The sequence below is a fragment of the Camellia sinensis genome, chromosome 14 (assembly GCF_055761805.1).
Source record: "Camellia sinensis isolate YWXY chromosome 14, ASM5576180v1, whole genome shotgun sequence".
NCBI lineage: Eukaryota > Viridiplantae > Streptophyta > Magnoliopsida > Ericales > Theaceae > Camellia > Camellia sinensis.
Window position 1 is genome coordinate 86,709,614 of NC_138974.1, and position 17,851 is coordinate 86,727,464.

The following is a 17,851-nucleotide window of genomic DNA, read 5'->3' on the forward strand; positions in this document are numbered from 1 at the left end:
CTCTATATATAGAGATTACCAATGCTAGAGTAATTGAGCTGGCTGCCAGCCCATGTCGGTGGCTTTCCAGATTGAGGCTTCATGGCCTCATGGCCTCATGGCCAACTCACATGGCCTCATGGCTTCCCCACAATGTAGCTGGCTGCTACTTTCCTTCACATGGCCAGAATCTGTAGCCAACTCAACAAATCTCCACCTTGGCGAGGATACTCTTATCCAACATAGTGATCGATCAACACTGCCATGCACCCGAAGGTGCTCAGTTCCGAGAGATGTTGACCAAGTCCAAACAATATTGGAACTTAATTCCAGAAACTACCTTTGTGAGCATATCGGTCGGATTATCTGCAGTACCAATCTTTTGAAGCAGAATATCCCCTTCATTCACAATTTCTCGGATGAAATGGAAACGGACATCAATGTGCTTGGTGCGGGCATGATGGACCTGGTTCTTTGCCAAACAAATGGCACTCTGACTGTCACAAAACACCTTAACGTGCTTCTGAACAATTCCCAAGTCTTCAATCAACCCATGTAGCCAAATAGCTTCCTTAAAGGCTTCCGTCACTGCCATGTACTCTGCCTCTGTAGTAGACAAAGCCACCGTTGACTGAAGCGTTGACCTCCAACTTACCGGCCCTTTAGCAAGCGTAAATAAATACCCTGTTGTTGACCGGCCTTTGTCTAAGTCACCAGCATAATCTGAGTCCACATATCCTTCCAAATTCTGCCCGAGTCGGTTATCTCTCTCGAACTTCAATCCCAAATTGACCGTGCCATGTATGTACCTTAGGATCCATTTCACTGCCTGCCAGTGATCTTTTCCTGGATCATGCATATACCTGCTTACCATACTCACAGCATGCGAGATGTCAGGCCGTGTACAAACCATAGCATACATTAATGCACCAACTGCATTTGCATATGGAACCTGTGCCATATGCTTCCGTTCTTCTTCTGTGCATGGAGACAACGAAGCACTAAGCTTGAAATGAGGGGCCAATGGTGTACTTACAGCTTTGGTTTTCCCATTGATGCCAAATCTGTCTAACACCTTTTTCAGATACTGGGTTTGTGTCAGACAAACCGTGCCCTTCTTCCTGTCTCTCTTGATCTCCATGCCAAGAACTTTCTTTGCTTCTCCCAAATCCTTCATTTCAAACTCCCTTGCTAACTGTGCCTTGAGTTTGTCAATCTCCACCTTGCTCGTAGATGCAATCAGCATATCATCTACATATAAGAGCAAATAGATGAATGAACCGTCGGGAAGCTTACGGAAATATACACAATGATCAAATTGACTTCTTGTGTATTCTGTCTTCATCATGAACCGATCAAATCGCTTGTACCACTGTCTCGGGGATTGCTTCAATCCGTACAACGATTTGTTCAGCTTACAGGCCCAATTCTCTTTTCCAGCAATTTTGAAACCATCTGGCTGGGACATGTATATCTCCTCTTCAAGATCTCCATGTAAGAAGGCAGTTTTGACGTTGAGTTGGGCGAGCTCGAGATCAAACTGTGCAACCAAAGCTAACAAGATGCGAATAGACGCGTGCTTCCCAACATGTGAGAATACCTCATTGTAGTCTATTCCTTCCTTCTGAGCATAGCCTTTAGCTACCAATCTAGCTTTGAATCTGATGTTGTCTCTTCCTGGAATGCCTTCCTTCTTGGTGTAAACCCACTTACACCCAATTGCTTTCTTGCCTTTTGGAAGTTGCACCAACTCCCAAGTCTGGTTCTTGTGAAGTGACCCGATCTCTTCATCCATAGCCTCCTTCCATTTGACACTTTCTGCATTATGCACGGCTTCTCTGAAAGTGCACGGAACATTGTCTTCAATGATTGGAAGTGCATAGGCTACCATATCGGTCATCCAACTGGGTTTCTTAGTAACCCTTTTTCCTTTCCTGATTGCAATGGGTTCTGATTGTTGCGGAGCCTCTGGATCTTCATTTTCATCTGAACTCTCTTCAGAGCTATCCTCTGAGACTTCTTCAGGATGGTTGATTGGCTGACTAGTCTTTACTGGAGTCTCAAACTCCACCTGCACTGACTTCTTCAATGCTTCCTCATTCTGTTGAGGATCTGGTTGCTTCAGCATTGCAGACTCATCAAAGGTAACGTCTCTTCTGATGAGAACTTTCTTTGATTCAGGGCACCACAGTCTGTATCCCTTGACACCGTCACCGAAGCCCAAGAAGATGGCTTTCTTGGCTCTTGGATCCAACTTAGATTCTGTAACATGAAAATATGCTGGACATCCAAAGATACGTAACTGATCATAATCAGTAACTGGGACTCCTGACCATACCTCCATGGGAGTCTTCCCATCTAATGCTGCAGTAGGTAGTCTGTTGACAAGATGACGAGCATAGTTCAATGCCTCGCCCCAAAATGCCTTGCTCAATCCAGACTGTGACAGCATACACCGGACTTTCTCCACCAAAGTGCGGTTCATGCGTTCTGCAACTCCATTCTGCTGCGGTGTTCCAGGAACTGTGAAATGTCTCACTATCCCTGCATTCTGGCAAACCTCAAAGAAGGGATCTGATGTATATTCTCCACCATTGTCAGATCTGAGCTTCTTGATTCGTCTGCCTGTCTGGGTCTCAATCATCTTCTTCCACGTAAGAAAGATGTCTAAGACTTCATCTTTGTGTTTCATTGTATAAATCCAAACTCTTCTAGAGAAATCATCAATGAACGACACAAAGTAGTGTTTACCTCCCAACGAAGCAATCTTGGAAGGACCCCATACGTCGGTGTGGACGTAGTCTAGAATCCCTTTGGTACGGTGAATTGCAGTACCAAACTTGATTCTTGTTTGCTTGCCCAATACACAATGCTCGCAGAACTCAAGCTTCCCCGTCTTGGCGCCTTTCAACAGGCCTTGCTTTACCAACCCTTGTAAAGCTTTCTCACCGACATGCCCTAGGCGCATGTGCCAAAGTTTGGAAGTGTCTGATGCATCATCTTCTGAGCTGGAACTGGTGGAGACAGCCACTCTCCCTGTGACTGTAGAGCCATCTAGGAAATATAAATTTCCCTGTCGAGTACCCTTCATTGCAACCAATGCTCCTCGAACAACTTTAAGGACTCCACCTTCCATGGTTACTCTGTAACCTTTGGAGTCTAAAACTCCCACTAAGATGAGATTCTTGGTTAGATCTGGTACATACCGTACATCTTCAAGAATTCTGATTGTTCCATCATGGATCTTCAGTTTAATTGTTCCAATCCCCTTTGTCTGGCAAGCTTGGTCGTTGCCAATCAGCACAACTCCTCCATCGAACTCTCGTAAGCTCGAGAACCACTGCTTGTTAGGACACATATGGAATGAACATCCGGAATCTATTATCCATTCATCCGACTGGCCATATGATGAAACTGTGAAGGCTCCTCCTTCATCATTATCTCCATCTCGTGCAATATTCACCTTCTCTTCTGTCTTGTCTTTATTTGGACAATCTTTTGCCCAATGTCCCTTCTCGCGACAAGCTGCACACTCGTCTTTTGCAAGACGTCTTTTGTCTGAAGGTTTCCCCCTAGATTTTGAACGAGACTTTCCTCGCCTTGTATTTCTTCTGTTATTTGTTCTGCCTCTGACTGTTAATGCCTCGGATGTTGAGTCCCTGTTTGCAGACTTATCTTTCCTTCTGAACTCATTGTTCACCAAGGCGTTTGCATCATCAATATACTTGATCTTCTCTTTACCGTACAGTAAAGTAGTAGTGAGATGATCATACGAGTCAGGCAAGGAATTTAACAATAACAGTGCTTTGTCTTCATCACCAACGTCATCATCCAAATTCTTCAAATCCGTAATAATTTTGTTGAAATTATTTAGGTGTTCGTTCATCGAAATACCTTTAATGTAGTCGAAACGAAACAACCTCTTCCTCAAGTAGAGCCGATTCTCAATGCTCTTTGTCATGAACTTATCTTCCAGCGCCTTCCAAAGCTTCTTCGCAATATCATATTTTGTAAAGGCATACTTCTCCTCTTTTGCAAGGCAAAGTCGGATGGAACTGCAGGCCAGGAGATTCACCCTCTCCCATTCTATCTCGTCCAGGTCATCTGGTTTGTCTCCCAGAGTGAAGTGCAGGTTCATTTGGACAAGCATATCCTTAACTTCGCATCTCCACATGCCGAAGTTGCTGCTTCCATCGAACTTCTCTACCTCGAACTTGGCATGGGACACCGGGGTCCAATGCCTAGAAGTGCTTGTACTGGCTGGATTACTTACGGACTCGGTTGATCTAGATTCTGCCATTTTTTAGAAACTTCAATTCAAAAAACTGACTGTACAGATGTGTCCGGAATACTCCAAATAGTTGGGAACCACTATTGGATCGTCAAAAACGGACTCCGAATGGCTCCGATCTGCCAAAAACACTTTGGACGGGTCAGATCTGCAGAATCTGGTGCGCTGAGATGCACCGGATAATTTCTCCAGTCAACGGCTGGTCAACGGCGCGGTCAACGGCGGGGTCAACAGCGGCTTGACAGCTGGTCAACGCAGCTTGGTCAGCGGCTCAGGCTGACTGGGCTGACACGTGGCTGACACGTGTCTGACATGTGGCCTGTCAGTCGGACACGGGCGCTGACGTGGCGCTGACGCGGTGCTGGCGTGGTGCCACGTGGCTCGTCTTCTACTTGGAGACGCGCGTGTGGCGCGTGGATGCGATTAGAATCACGCGCCGGTGACTGCACGGCGCGTGTGGGCGCGTGCCGAGACTGTGGCTGACGCGCTTTGTTCAGAGAGCGCGTGAGGCCGCGTGTGGAGGCTTCTGGGCTCTGTTTTTGCTGTTCTGGACTCCTCTCGGGGAGTTCTTCCTCCTGGTATTGTCAAAAGTGGATTTTGAGCACTTCGAAATCTGGGCACTTTCGGGAAAAATTCGATTTTTCGCAACCCGAGCTCTGATATCAATTGTTGCGGATCGGGGGCACACCAGGGAACTCAAACAAGCAATAACACACAAGATTTAACGTGGTTCGGCAAGTCGCCTACGTCCACGGGCAGCGAATTCACTATATTGAACAAAATGGTAAGAATTACAATTCTCTCTGTAATTCTCTCTCTCTTTGCTCTCTAAGCTCACACCTCTCAGCTGTACATCAACTCTCCTTAGCTTCTCTATATATAGAGATTACCAATGCTAGAGTAATTGAGCTGGCTGCCAGCCCATGTCGGTGGCTTTCCAGATTGAGCCAACTCAACAATGTCTAGTTAATATATTTATTGATATATTAGTTAATGTTTCTAACAATTCAAACGTTACTCTTTATTTTTCATTGACTGAAGTATAAGGAAAATAAATTATTCATTTTACCTAGCTATGTTTTCATTTATGTGCTCCAACACTATTCTTTATATTACTTATCTATCCACACAAACTATATCCACACAAATTATTTAGAGAATCTCCCAAAACTTTGCAATTGTAACTAGCATATTGGAGAAAGTAAAAGAAAATGAAATTAACTATAATACCGAATAAATCTCTTTTAAAAAACTCATTTAAATTCATCTCATAAAGAGAGAAAAATACTCAGCTTTCACTTTCTTTGCCTAGAAAGCAGGGGACCCACCATTCTACATAGGTTAACTCTCTTCAATAAAAACTTCCTATTAATAAACATTTTGTTTGTCATTTGACCTATTGTTCATTGGCTTGGACAATCACCTTTTCACCATTGTTTTTCTTTTTAATGGCCGTCCCATGTCCTCTCGTTTGGTTATGGCCAACTGGCAAACTTGCTTCTTGTTTTGTCTTTGTCTTCCCTCTTCAAACTCATCCTTATCACTATCATTGCTATTATTTTTTTGGCATATTGATCTCTCCATCCTCACTATGCCCGTCACAGATTCTCCAATTCCATTGTTCTATATGTTTTTTTCCCTCTATGTAAATGTATGTGTTCATTAAAGTCTAATTGTTTAAAAAACTTATTTTCTATGTAAAAACATGTTCTAAATATATTTTACAGACACAAGTTGTTTTTTGAAACATTATTTTAAAAACATACAACTTTAAAAAAATGAAAAATAATGTTTAGGCCAATTAAAATGTTTTCAGAATAATAGAGTTCAATGTAAGAATTAATTAGGGAAGAGGGTAATGTTCGCTAGTATTTCCCTCCAATATAATTTTGAACTAAAGGGCCCAATTTAGGCCGTTGTGTGCCTGTCTTGATAATTTGGATTGTTCTAAAAATTAAACAATTTAGATTAATGAAGTGGGTTTGAGGAGGACTAATAATGCCTTAAACTAGTCGAGAGAGTCTCATTCTTGATTAAATAGGTGGACAAAATCAAACTCGTACATATAATTGTCAAATAAATAAATAAATAACTGTATCAAATTATGCAACAAAAACAATCAAAACAGTATGAGATGAAAGTGGGCTCAACACATCAACCTCACAACAAAAAATAGCAACCATCCATCCCTTTCAAGCAGGCTTTTCAATGGAAAATTGTCCAATCTTAGATATTTTCACACTTTCCATGATATTGTGACTTTCCAAATCATAGATTTCCTTATTTGATGGTTCCTTAATTTTTATTTTTATTTTTTTCGTGCATTTTGGTGTACCTAATTATATAGTCAAAGAAAATACATGTGATTTGGGAGGTCTCAAATTTTCCACTTCCAAAGGCAACTTTGTGCATGTGACTGTTGAAGTGAATCCCATCATGGTAAAACCATTAAATTTAGGTATGTTTGGCTATGAATAGTATGAAACAAAGTCTTCCATTTTTTTCCATTGTAACCAAACCAATTTTTTTTTTTTTTTATTTCTTTCTTTCTTTTTTTTCCCCTATTATTGAATAAAAATTCAATAACTGATTTTACATGGTATCACTATTATATTAAATTTTATTTTTCTTATCAATAAAATAAATTATAACAAACTATAACAAAGATGACCGTTAAACTATAGCTTTCCCTTCCGATCTAAAAAAAAAAAAAAAAACTATAGCTTTCCCTACTAACTCACTCTTGCTCTCTCATATACATACCCAAAAAAAAAAAAAAAAATTCACATTTCTCACTCCACTACCTTGGAAGCCTTGTAGCAAAGTTAGTTATTTTTGGAAGTAACAGAAGTAATAACAAATAATGTGCTAGTGAGTATGTATATGTTCGAGGATGTAAGCATCAATATCAAATTAGTTAAAATTTTGTTATATTTTAATTTTAAAAAGTTTTTATTTTGATTTTACATCTTTTTAATACATTGTCCAACAAATTCTTTATTATTTCTCTATACTATTTAAATGTTATTTTATTCATTTTAATTTAGAATTATTTTTTATATACTCAACACAATTAATTCCAAAATAGAAAAAGTAATACTTTTTTAATGTTTGGTTAGGATAAACTACTAGTTACATTTGTTGACTAAAAACCATCAAAATTAAAATGGCTAACTTGATAACTAGTTTGATAGAGAAAAAAATTAGCGATTTATTCACTATTATAATTATAAAAAAATGAAAATAACTAATTTAATGTTGATATTCCAAGCCATACGAGCTCTTTATATAAATTTACAGAACAATCAAAATACTTACTCAAATAGATCAATATTTTTATGCTCTTTTTAACTTAAAATTATCAACATAAAATATCTTTTATATATGACTATATAGAAATTTCGAGTTATATGAATCTTACACCCTTAATATATTTTTACATAAAAGACATTATTTAGTGTTTTTGAAGCAATGTTTCATTACGTTTAATAATTTCTCCATGAAAACTTTTGAATTAAACTTTTGGCTTGATGGATTGGTCGTTAGATTTTGTTAACTTTTTTGTCACTATGACCTAATGGTTTGTTTGATCATGTAAATATTTCTCATAATATAATTAGTTTTTTATCTATTGAAAAAATAAATAAAAATGCATAAGGTATAGGGACTTTTTTTTTTTTTTGTCACCAAAAGTGAAATTTTTGTTAAAAAAAATTAGGAGACCAATTCTTATCGTCGCAAGGTCCTCACTAAAATGTCGTTTTGAGAAGACAAAATAAGGATCTTTAGCAACAAAATTTTGAAAATGTTGCTAATAAATACACTTTTATTATATATTTAATTTTGTCATTAAAAATAAAATAATAACACTTTTTGCAACTAAAATATTTTGACCTTAAAAAGTGATAAACATAATTTTTTTTTTCTCGAAAACCGTAATTCATTGTAGTGTAAACAGTAAATTAAATGAAACATTACTCTAAAAACACTAAATAAATTCTATATACATATTCTTATGCAACTTATTAAATAGTTTCTTGTATTTTTAAAAAAAATGAATACACCACCAAAATTCTTAAAATTTGAGGATTACAAAATCTCCAAAAGTTCTATCACGCCCTATATATGTCCTAGTAACCAAGTCATCACTCTTATCTCTCAAGACAACACACACAGCAATGGCACCAACTTTCTCTTCCCTCTTTCTTTCTCTTCTTATCCTTCTTCTCACTCCTCTCTCCTCATCTGCGAGAACTCATTACAACAAACCTTCCCAATCTTCAAAAGTACTCAGTTCCCCAAAAACACAAGCACAGAAGCTCATCCAGGCCTTTAACTTGTCTCCCAAACATGCCTTCAACACGGGCAGCCCGGTACGGGAGGAAGACTCTTCGGTAGATGCTCCACTAATGGTGGAAAAGGATTTGGTGTTTCCTAATGTCGTTGGTGACCCTGCAAATAATTCTATTCAATTCTTGGGTCACCATGCCGGTTATTATCGCCTTCCACATACCGTAGATGCAAGGTATATTCAATTGTTGATTTGATTCTGATACGAATAAATGAGTCTTTTGTTTTTTTTTGGCAGGAAATTTTGTCTGTCTGCTGATAATGATCAATGAAACAGGACGGTCCTATATTTAGGAGTGTAAATTATTGTGCATGATTGAGTTTTATATTGGATAGAAATGACAAAGTGGTGTTAATAATTCTTTTCCAACCGAACTTTAATGGAGATCTTGTACACGTAGTAGTCTTTTTCCAGTAATGCTAATGGCATTTACTTTTTATTTTATTTTATTTTACTGCGGATGGTAATTTATGAATTAAGAAATTGGTCAAAATAATGGGAGAAAAAGAAAGGTTATATTATAGTAACAAAGAAAAAACAAATATATATATATATATATATCAATATTTTTGGGTAAATTTTCCGAGTATGTAGTCTTACTGAGAAAAGAATGTTGAGTTTGGTTTAAATTCAAATGATGGGAATGGTTGATGCAGGATGTTCTACTTTTTCTTTGAATCAAGAAAAAGCAACAAGAGTGCTCCAGTAGTTATATGGCTAACTGGAGGCCCAGGGTGTAGCAGTGAACTGGCTTTGTTCTATGAAAATGGTCCTTTCCATATTTCTGAGAACTTGTCTCTTATTTGGAATGATTTTGGTTGGGACCAGGTATAATATATTACTCTCTTTTTCTCTCTCATCTTGTTACATATATGACAAACATTTATATACCACTTGTTTGTGACTTGTGTTTGTTTTTTTGTCTGTGTAGGAATCAAACATAATTTTTGTAGACCAGCCAACTGGAACTGGTTTTAGTTACAGTTCAAATGCAAATGATACTCGCCACAATGAAGAGGGTATTAGCAATGATCTATATGACTTCTTGCAGGTCTGATTAATAATGTCTCTCCTTTTTGTATGCCATGAATCAATTAGAATTGATAACAATCTCATTATTTGCATTCTCATTATCATAAACAAAATTTTTTGTATCAATATTATTGTATCCTCCGTTCTCTCCTCTTCTCTGTACACCACTTATCCCCTCCCTACCACCGCAACCCCTTTCTTCCTCTTCTTGTCTATTTCGATTCTCTTTCACTAGAAGAGAAAGAGGAGATGGGGTCGACTATACCGATACCATAGTATTACCATTATACTCAATTTTTTTAGTAGCTAGGGTGTGGTATCAGATTACGGATTGGTTATGATTCAAATCTTACAATAAAATAAAATTTTAATTTAAATATATTTATAAATAAAGGTGAAGGGCCACCAAAAAAAAAAAGAGTGCTGTTGGCAGAACCTTAATGTGACTCTTGAAAACAAACGATTCATCACTAACTACAAAAATGTCACTGTTAAATTATTGCATATGGTTTTTTTTTAATTTTTATTTATTTATTTGTATAGAACTTTCGTACAGCTAGCAATTTTTTGTTTTTGATTAATTAAATATTTAGAGTGTCACTTATTTTCCACATGTACTAAAAATGCTCCAATAGATTTTCACTACTAGCAATGCAACATTTTCGGAAAAATTATTTAAAAGAATGAATTAATATTTACATTTATTATAAGTATGACTCACATCTTAATAATTTTAAATTCACACCATACACTCGGTTTGAGAGTAAGATTCAAAGTAAATTTTGATGGTCCATAGACTCAAACATGATTCATATTTATCTCTGTCATATGCGCATATGTGATTGCCAACCAAACAGCCTCCCTCACTAAAACAATACTTGACTATACTTCTTGATGTATTCTAAAGCTAGAAAGAACTTGTTAGAGCAATTCCCATGGTAAACTTACTCTCCACCTTCTGTATAACGTTAGGAATTCTTCAAGCAACATGGTGACTATGTAAACAATGACTTCTACATAACCGGAGAATCATATGCCGGTCACTACATTCCGGCTTTCGCTTCTCGGGTTCACAAGGGTAACAAAGCCAACGAAGGAATTTTCATCAACCTCAAGGTATATACCTATATATATATGTTTTTGAGATTTTTATTCTGGTTTTAAAATTTTAGTTTGCATTTAAGTTTTGATTATTCAAATTGATTAATTGAACACAGGGATTTGCAATTGGGAATGGACTGACTAATCCAGCAATCCAGTTCGCCGAATATGCTGATTTTGCATTGTACATGGGAATCATTAAACAATCTCAATACACCAATGTTACCGACTTGGTTCCTCCATGTGAACAAGCAATCCAAGCTTGTGGTAATTCTTCCCTTTTCCCTATATTTTTATCTCTTCTTTCTTTTCTTTTCTTTTTTTTCCTCATTAAATTCATCTTCCGGTGTCATTACATTGTCACAAAAGGCCCGACTAGAGTAGTATTTGGGGTAGTAACTCCAATGCACGACACTTCTGATAAAACTGGAATAAGATGTGCATAGTCTTTTTCATTACTCAAAGACATGTCATTTATTGTGCTAAAATAGCCCATTATTATTTTTTGTGTCAAAATTAGCATAGAATAAGATATACAGTCTTATTTCCCTCCTCTTACTATGGTTTACAGAAACAGAAATGTTTGGGACCCCTTTTTTTGGGGTTCCATGACTCCCAATTTGATCTTGACCCTTGATATGTAGAGTCCACTCATGTATGTATGGGCCCCACATTATGATTGATTGGGATGAGAGTGGAGATCATGTATGTGTGAGGTCTCTATCACAATTATTACACAAAATATTTGAAAATGTGACAACCACATCATATAGATTTTAAACAAAATATTCAGCTTGTAGTGTATACTATTTTTTTTTCAGTTCTTCTTGCAATTGGTCATTATTACCCTTGTTTAATTTGTGTGTGTTTTTTTACATTATTAGCTACAAATGGATCAACTGCAAGTTGCACGGATGCATTCCATGTTTGCCTCAACATATTCGACGAGGTCTTGTTTCTCAACGGCACTGATCTTAATGTAAGAACCCCGCGCCATCCCATTCTAACGCTTTGTTTCGCTAAACACCATACATATATATATATATAGGAAGTGATTAAAGTACCTTTTTTTTTTTTTTAATATTGAATATCTGATATGTTGTGTGCAGTATTATGATATAAGAAAGCAAGGCGGCTACGACTTCTCAAAAATGGAGGAATTTCTGAACCAGGATGCGGTTCGACAAGCACTTGGGGTTAACAATACTGAATTTGTTGCGTGTAGCAGCACCGTGTACGATGCCTTGGTGGCCGACTGGATGAAAAATCTGGAAGTTGGGATTCCTGCTCTTCTTGAAGATGGAATCAACGTGCTTATATATGCTGGGGAGTATGATCTCATTTGCAACTGGCTTGGTATGCTTCTTTCACTTCAATTTCAATCTTTCTTGTGTTTATTTGTTTGAAGCAAGGTCTTAAAACAAATCAATTCCGTTACTTAAACAGCTAAATTTTAAACAAGGTTTAAAGCATGGCTTTAAGCTAAATTTGAACCGAGATAGCTTGTCTCGGTGCAATTCAAGCTTTAGGATCTTTTTCACCCAAAAAAAAAAAACTTTCGGATCTATCATAAGTCTTATTTCAATTATTCAAATCATTCATTTTATGAAATCTAGTGTATAGATCATTTAAAAAAATAAATAAATAAATAAATTGACATAATAACTTTAATCATGTAATTTTACTATATTTATTTTCAAGAAAGAAATAGCATATTTTCAAAAAATGCTAGCGATACAAAAAGTTTAATCAAATTTTTTAACTCACATGGGTGTAAGAATATAGTAAAAAAATTTGGTAAAACTCTCATGTCTCTAGTGTTTTTCAAACAGAAATTGCTCCTTTTAGGAGACTAGAGACAAAGTGACCTCTTATAAATAATTTTTTTTAAAAAAATTAACTACTTGAAATTACACTCAATTTGATTAAAACTCGTTTAAAATCAATTCAAACAATAAATAAATTAAATTTGATCATATTTTAAAAATTGTCAAGATTAACCATTCAAGAATAAACAACCTCCTACTTTGCTAAACTCGATTTAACTAACTTACAAACCACGTTTGAAAACGGCAAAGAACTCCGAGAATGCCAGGTGAGCGTATGGCACTTGATAATAAGGGGCAGCTGGCCAATTTTTTTTTATTAAAACAAACATGATCGCGTACCACAAGAAATAGTCTCTTTGGCTGCATTTGCAATCACGGTGTGTTTTGGATTGGGCAGGGAATTACAAATGGGTTACTGCCATGCAATGGTCTGGTCAAAAAAACTTCACAAATGCTCCCATTGCTTTCTTTTTAGTTGATGGTGTACAGGAAGGAGTCATGCGTAGCTATGGGCCCCTAACTTTCCTCAAGGTCTCTCTCTCTCTCTCTCTCTCTCTCTCTCTCTCTCTCTCTCTCTCTCTCTCTCTCAAATTCCAACTTTTGACAAATTTCTTTGTTGCAACATCAATCAGGCATATAATGCTGGTCACTTGGTTCCAATGGATCAACCCAAAGCTGCACTAGAAATGCTCAAGAGGTGGACACAAGGCACACTTACTGTGGCAGGGGATCCAGCCAACATTCCCACCTTAGACTTTGGTTCTCTCCATTTTTGAAAAAAAGGTTGATGAACTTCTCTGTTTTGAGTCAAATACCAACAGCGGCAACCAAACAAATTGGCGCAAAAGCTTTATTTCCTTTTGATCCTCCTACAGTACCAAGAACAATCATACTCAAACAAACCAAAATAACATTGTTCAAAAAAAAAAACCAAAATAACTGTGATTCAATTCTGCATTTCCAGAGTCAATAATCTGGACATGATGTTTAAGTTTTTTTTTTTTTTACTCAAAACTGTTTCTGATGTTATGTCGAAAAAGCTCAACAAAAAAAGATCTGTTGGAACTACATTGCAGCATACAATTTGAATAATAACATGGTTATGAACCAACTGTTACTCCATACAATTCCCTCAAGGTCTCAATTGCAGGTCGGAAACCAGAGCGCAAAGGAACAACAGCTACAACTCGTTGATGCTGTGCGTTACCATTCTTTGGTTTTGATAGTGTCACTCTCAACATTTCTCCCTCTAGGACTTTGGCAGCAGTCTCAGCTAGATAAAAATATCCGCAATCAAACAAAAAGAGCCAAAAGAGGAATTTAAGTTAGTACTGAAATATGCAAGGATAATGTGGAATAAAGCTTCACACAAGAATGATTTCTTTCATTATCAGTATGCCATTTTCCAAAATATAACGTCAAAGAGTTTGTTTCGAATTTGAAAAATGTTTTCGTACAAAAAAGAAAATGATATGAAAATGTACATGTTTATAAAGTTTCAATGACTTTGTTTCAGAAAACACAAAAACAAAAACAAAAATGATAAAAGACTTGGTGTTGAAGAACTGTGACCAAAACAAAATATGAAGGAAAAGTTATCGAGAGAAATGAAGAAAACTTCAGAAATTTGAAGAAACCAAACTTCCTCTGTAAATCAGCAAAGAAATGTAGGTAAAACTTTTGGTTCAAGGAAACGGAGGTAGACTTCAGAAATTTCATCAATGCATCAATTTCTTTTCTTTTCCTTGTTGCTCACTGTTTCTAAGAACAAAATGGAGCCTGCACAGAACTTTCATTATTTTTATAGTCCTTTCCAATCCTGAAAGTTGCTAGGAAAATTGCATGAAATACATTTACTGACATGATAAAATTTTCATTTTTAGACAAAAAAGATACCAAAAATTCAATTTATGTTTTTCAACCAAACACATCAGCAGCAAGTATGAAATAATTTTTTAGGTCAGCAAAGTAATAGAACCTGTCAAGTGAACAAATTATAATTAGTTTCATGCATATCCTCCAATGTTATTTTCAAAGACACCTTAAATTGCATTTGCATCCAAAAATCAGAGAGGAAATATGAGGAAATGAGACATGTGTTGGGTACCAGTAAAAGGGTGAAGCTTGGCAAAATCAAAGAACTCATCAGCAGAGCAACCAAACAGAACCCTAGCAGCCCTATCAAACATAATCACCACGAACACCTTTGTATCTGATGCTATAGACATCTGCATAAAAACCCACAAACCCAAATCCAAGAAAGTTACCCTGTATTCTCTCAGCAACCAAACAGAACAGCCAGAAAATTATGACCCATACAATATAATTATGAAAGAAACTATTTTTCTGAGGAAACATTCAAGTCATGACTAGTGGGGGCCTTACGAGGATGCGAAAGAGGCGTTTGGAGGTGGAGCGAGAAGGGTTGATTGCATTGTTGAAATTGCAGTATTTGCAGAGTGGAAGAGACGAAGAAGAAGAAGAAGTGTTGGTGCTGGTGTTGGTGATTTCAGGTAGTGTCCTGTCGCAGATTGAGCAGACTCTGTAACAGAAATTGGTATGATCTATGGCCACCACCGTACACATTAGCGTCGATGGCTCATCGCCTTCCATTATGGGTTCCCTTCTAGGGTTTTGTTTTGGTTTCCCTCGTAATATAATTTTAACAAATTTAAAGGTAATAACATAATTTAACTATAAGAGAGGAAGGTAGTATTATTCTTAAAAAGACAAACAACAATGCTAGATAACACATTTTGCACATATAAATACATCTATAATAATGTGACAATGGTGAGAGGTCCAACATCATTGAGTGTTTAACCAATCAAAAATTGACACTTGTCAAATTATATTATTGTGGGTTAAATTGTAAAAAAATTATAAGAGTCTCAAATATTTTTCAAAAATAATTATCTCTTGTATTTTTGCCTATACGTGGATTACACATTTTTATTTGAAAACAATCATATAATCATTTATAGTTTGTAAAATGAAATGCACCGTTAAATATTCTGTTAAGGAAAGCACAATCGATTGACTTGATTGCAGCAATCTTTGTTAATAATAGGATTGTATATAGTCAACATAGTCATTTTGTTTTATTCTATATTTGTAAATACATAAGCAAGGCAATAGCTTAATTGTAAGCTTTGACATAGGATTTAGTTTCTTGAACTTCTGTATAAAGATGTACGAATTCCTCAATGGAAGATAAGTGAAATTGATTCAGTTTTTCAATTTCTTCACATGGTATCAGAGCAATAAGCTCTTGGTGACCTAGAGACTCTACCTAAACATAAAACCCAGCCGTTTCTTCCATGGGAGGCATAGAGGAAAAAGTAAGAACTCATTAACTGACCATGACTGAAACAGCCAAACATGAAGATGTAAATCATCCATTCTATCCACATCACTCAGATAAACTTGGTGTGATTCTTGTATCTCAGCCTCTGACTGTAGACAATTATAGCATCTGGAGTCGTGCTATGATCATGGCATTAAGTGCCAAGAACAAAATTGGATTTATCGATGGATCGGTCATGAAACCAGACAGAGCTGGAGTCGTGCTATGATTATGGCATTAAGTGCCAAGAACAAAATTGGATTTATCGATGGATCGGTCATGAAACCAGACAGCACCTCGGTTGTCGAGTTTCAATGATGGAATCGATGCAATAATCTAGTGAAATCATGGCTATTGAATTCTTTTTCCAAGGAAATCTCAGCCGATGTCATATATTGTGATGTGGCTCATGAGATATGAATAGATCTGAAAGACCGTTTTTCCCAAGTTAACAGTGTTCGCTTATTCCATATTGAAAGTGAAATCTATGATTGTGTTCAAGACACCAAGTTAGGCAGTTCTTATTTTACCAAGCTCAAGGGATTGTGGGATGAGCGTGATGCCTTGTGCTCGATCCCTGCTTGCAATTGTGGCACCATGAAAACAGTCATGGAATATCAACAAAGTCAAAAGACCATGAAATTTCTCATAGGACTCAATGAATCCTATGTTGCAATCCGAGGCCAAATCTTATTGATGGATCCATTTCCTACAATCAATCGAGCATATTCACTTGTGCTTCAACATGAACGACAATGTGATGTTTCAACTGGGAAACAAACTCATCTTGAAGCAACGGTACTTGCAGTGAGGAACAACTCTAATACTAATGACCACAGAAATTTCAGAGACACTAACAAAGAATCCAAATTCGGTAAGAAAAATGACCATTTCAAGTGTGATCGTAATGACAAAACAGGTTACACCATAGAAACTTGCTAAGCCCACCTAAAATGTAATTATTATGGTTGGAAAGGTCACACCATTGAGAACTGTCAATGCAAAGAACAGATCACTATATTCCCTCAAGGCCGAATTCATCAAAAGGGAACTATGTTTCTTCACAACAACCTACAAAAGAGGAGACTTCAAGTTCTTTCATGTTTACCCCAGAACAGTGCCAACAAATTTTGAGTCTTCTCCACAATAGTAAGCCTAATTCCCTAGCATATCATGTTGGGCGCCCTTCCACCATAAGTGACTTTTCAGGTAACTCTTTTGGTTTCTTTTCATGTGGTGGAAACATGTCATGGATCCTTGATAGTGGAGCCATTGATCACATGGTTTGTTCCCATACTTTCTTGACATCCTATACATCTATTTTAAATCAAACAGTCCAATTGCCAAATGGTGCTTATGCCACAGTCACTCATATAGGCAAAAATGTGCTTTCCTCCCATTTAACTTTGAATAATGTTCTCTGTGTCCTATCATTTGACCTTAACCTTATTTCCATAAGCAAGCTTGCATCTCATTCTCTATGTTTTACCTCATTTTTTAATCATCTTTGTGTAATCCAGGACCTACGCTCGGGAAAGATAATTAGGATAGGAACTGAACGGAAGGGTCTCTACTATCTGGATGTCTCAAAACAGGCAGTGTGCAATTTAGCCAGAGCGTCTCTTTTGGACATATGGCATTAACAACTTGGGCATCCATCCAATAAAACTTTACATTTTGTTTTTCTTTCCATTAATGAGATTGAATCATGTGATGCTAGCATTTGTCAAATTTGTCCATTAGCAAAACAAACTCGATTACAATTTCCATTGAGTTCTATTTCTAGTATTGCACTTTCTCAGTTATTACATGTTGATATTTGAGGTGGCTATCATGTTGCATATATTTCTAGAGCTCGTTATTTTCTTACTATTATTGATGACTTTGCTCGTTGTACTTGGGTATACTTGATGCATCATAAA

The 17,851-nt window shown here is 36.7% G+C and overlaps 2 protein-coding genes across 3 annotated transcripts; one reads left to right on the forward strand and one right to left on the reverse strand.

The window, feature by feature from the left end:
* The first annotated feature begins 8,409 nt into the window (after window positions 1-8,409).
* On the forward strand, window positions 8,410-13,705 carry LOC114289638 (serine carboxypeptidase-like). Its single transcript, XM_028233396.2, has 9 exons — window positions 8,410-8,795; window positions 9,278-9,449; window positions 9,553-9,672; window positions 10,626-10,769; window positions 10,871-11,021; window positions 11,639-11,733; window positions 11,864-12,110; window positions 12,981-13,114; window positions 13,216-13,705. The coding sequence occupies exons 1-9, from the start codon at window positions 8,449-8,451 to the stop codon at window positions 13,357-13,359; spliced, it is 1,554 nt and encodes a 517-aa protein (XP_028089197.2). The 5' UTR covers window positions 8,410-8,448; the 3' UTR covers window positions 13,360-13,705.
* On the reverse strand, window positions 12,867-15,319 carry LOC114289639 (replication factor-A carboxy-terminal domain protein). Of its 2 annotated transcripts, XM_028233398.2 has the most exons (4): window positions 14,969-15,319; window positions 14,691-14,811; window positions 13,709-13,856; window positions 12,867-13,452 (listed from the first exon to the last, which is right to left on the reverse strand). In XM_028233398.2, the coding sequence occupies exons 1-4, from the start codon at window positions 15,194-15,196 to the stop codon at window positions 13,434-13,436; spliced, it is 516 nt and encodes a 171-aa protein (XP_028089199.2). In that variant the 5' UTR covers window positions 15,197-15,319; the 3' UTR covers window positions 12,867-13,433. The 2 variants fall into 2 exon arrangements, with proteins under 2 accessions (XP_028089199.2, XP_028089198.2); XM_028233397.2 differs by lacking the exon at window positions 12,867-13,452 and having other exon boundaries at window positions 13,497-13,856.
* Between the last annotated feature and the right edge of the window lie 2,532 nt (window positions 15,320-17,851).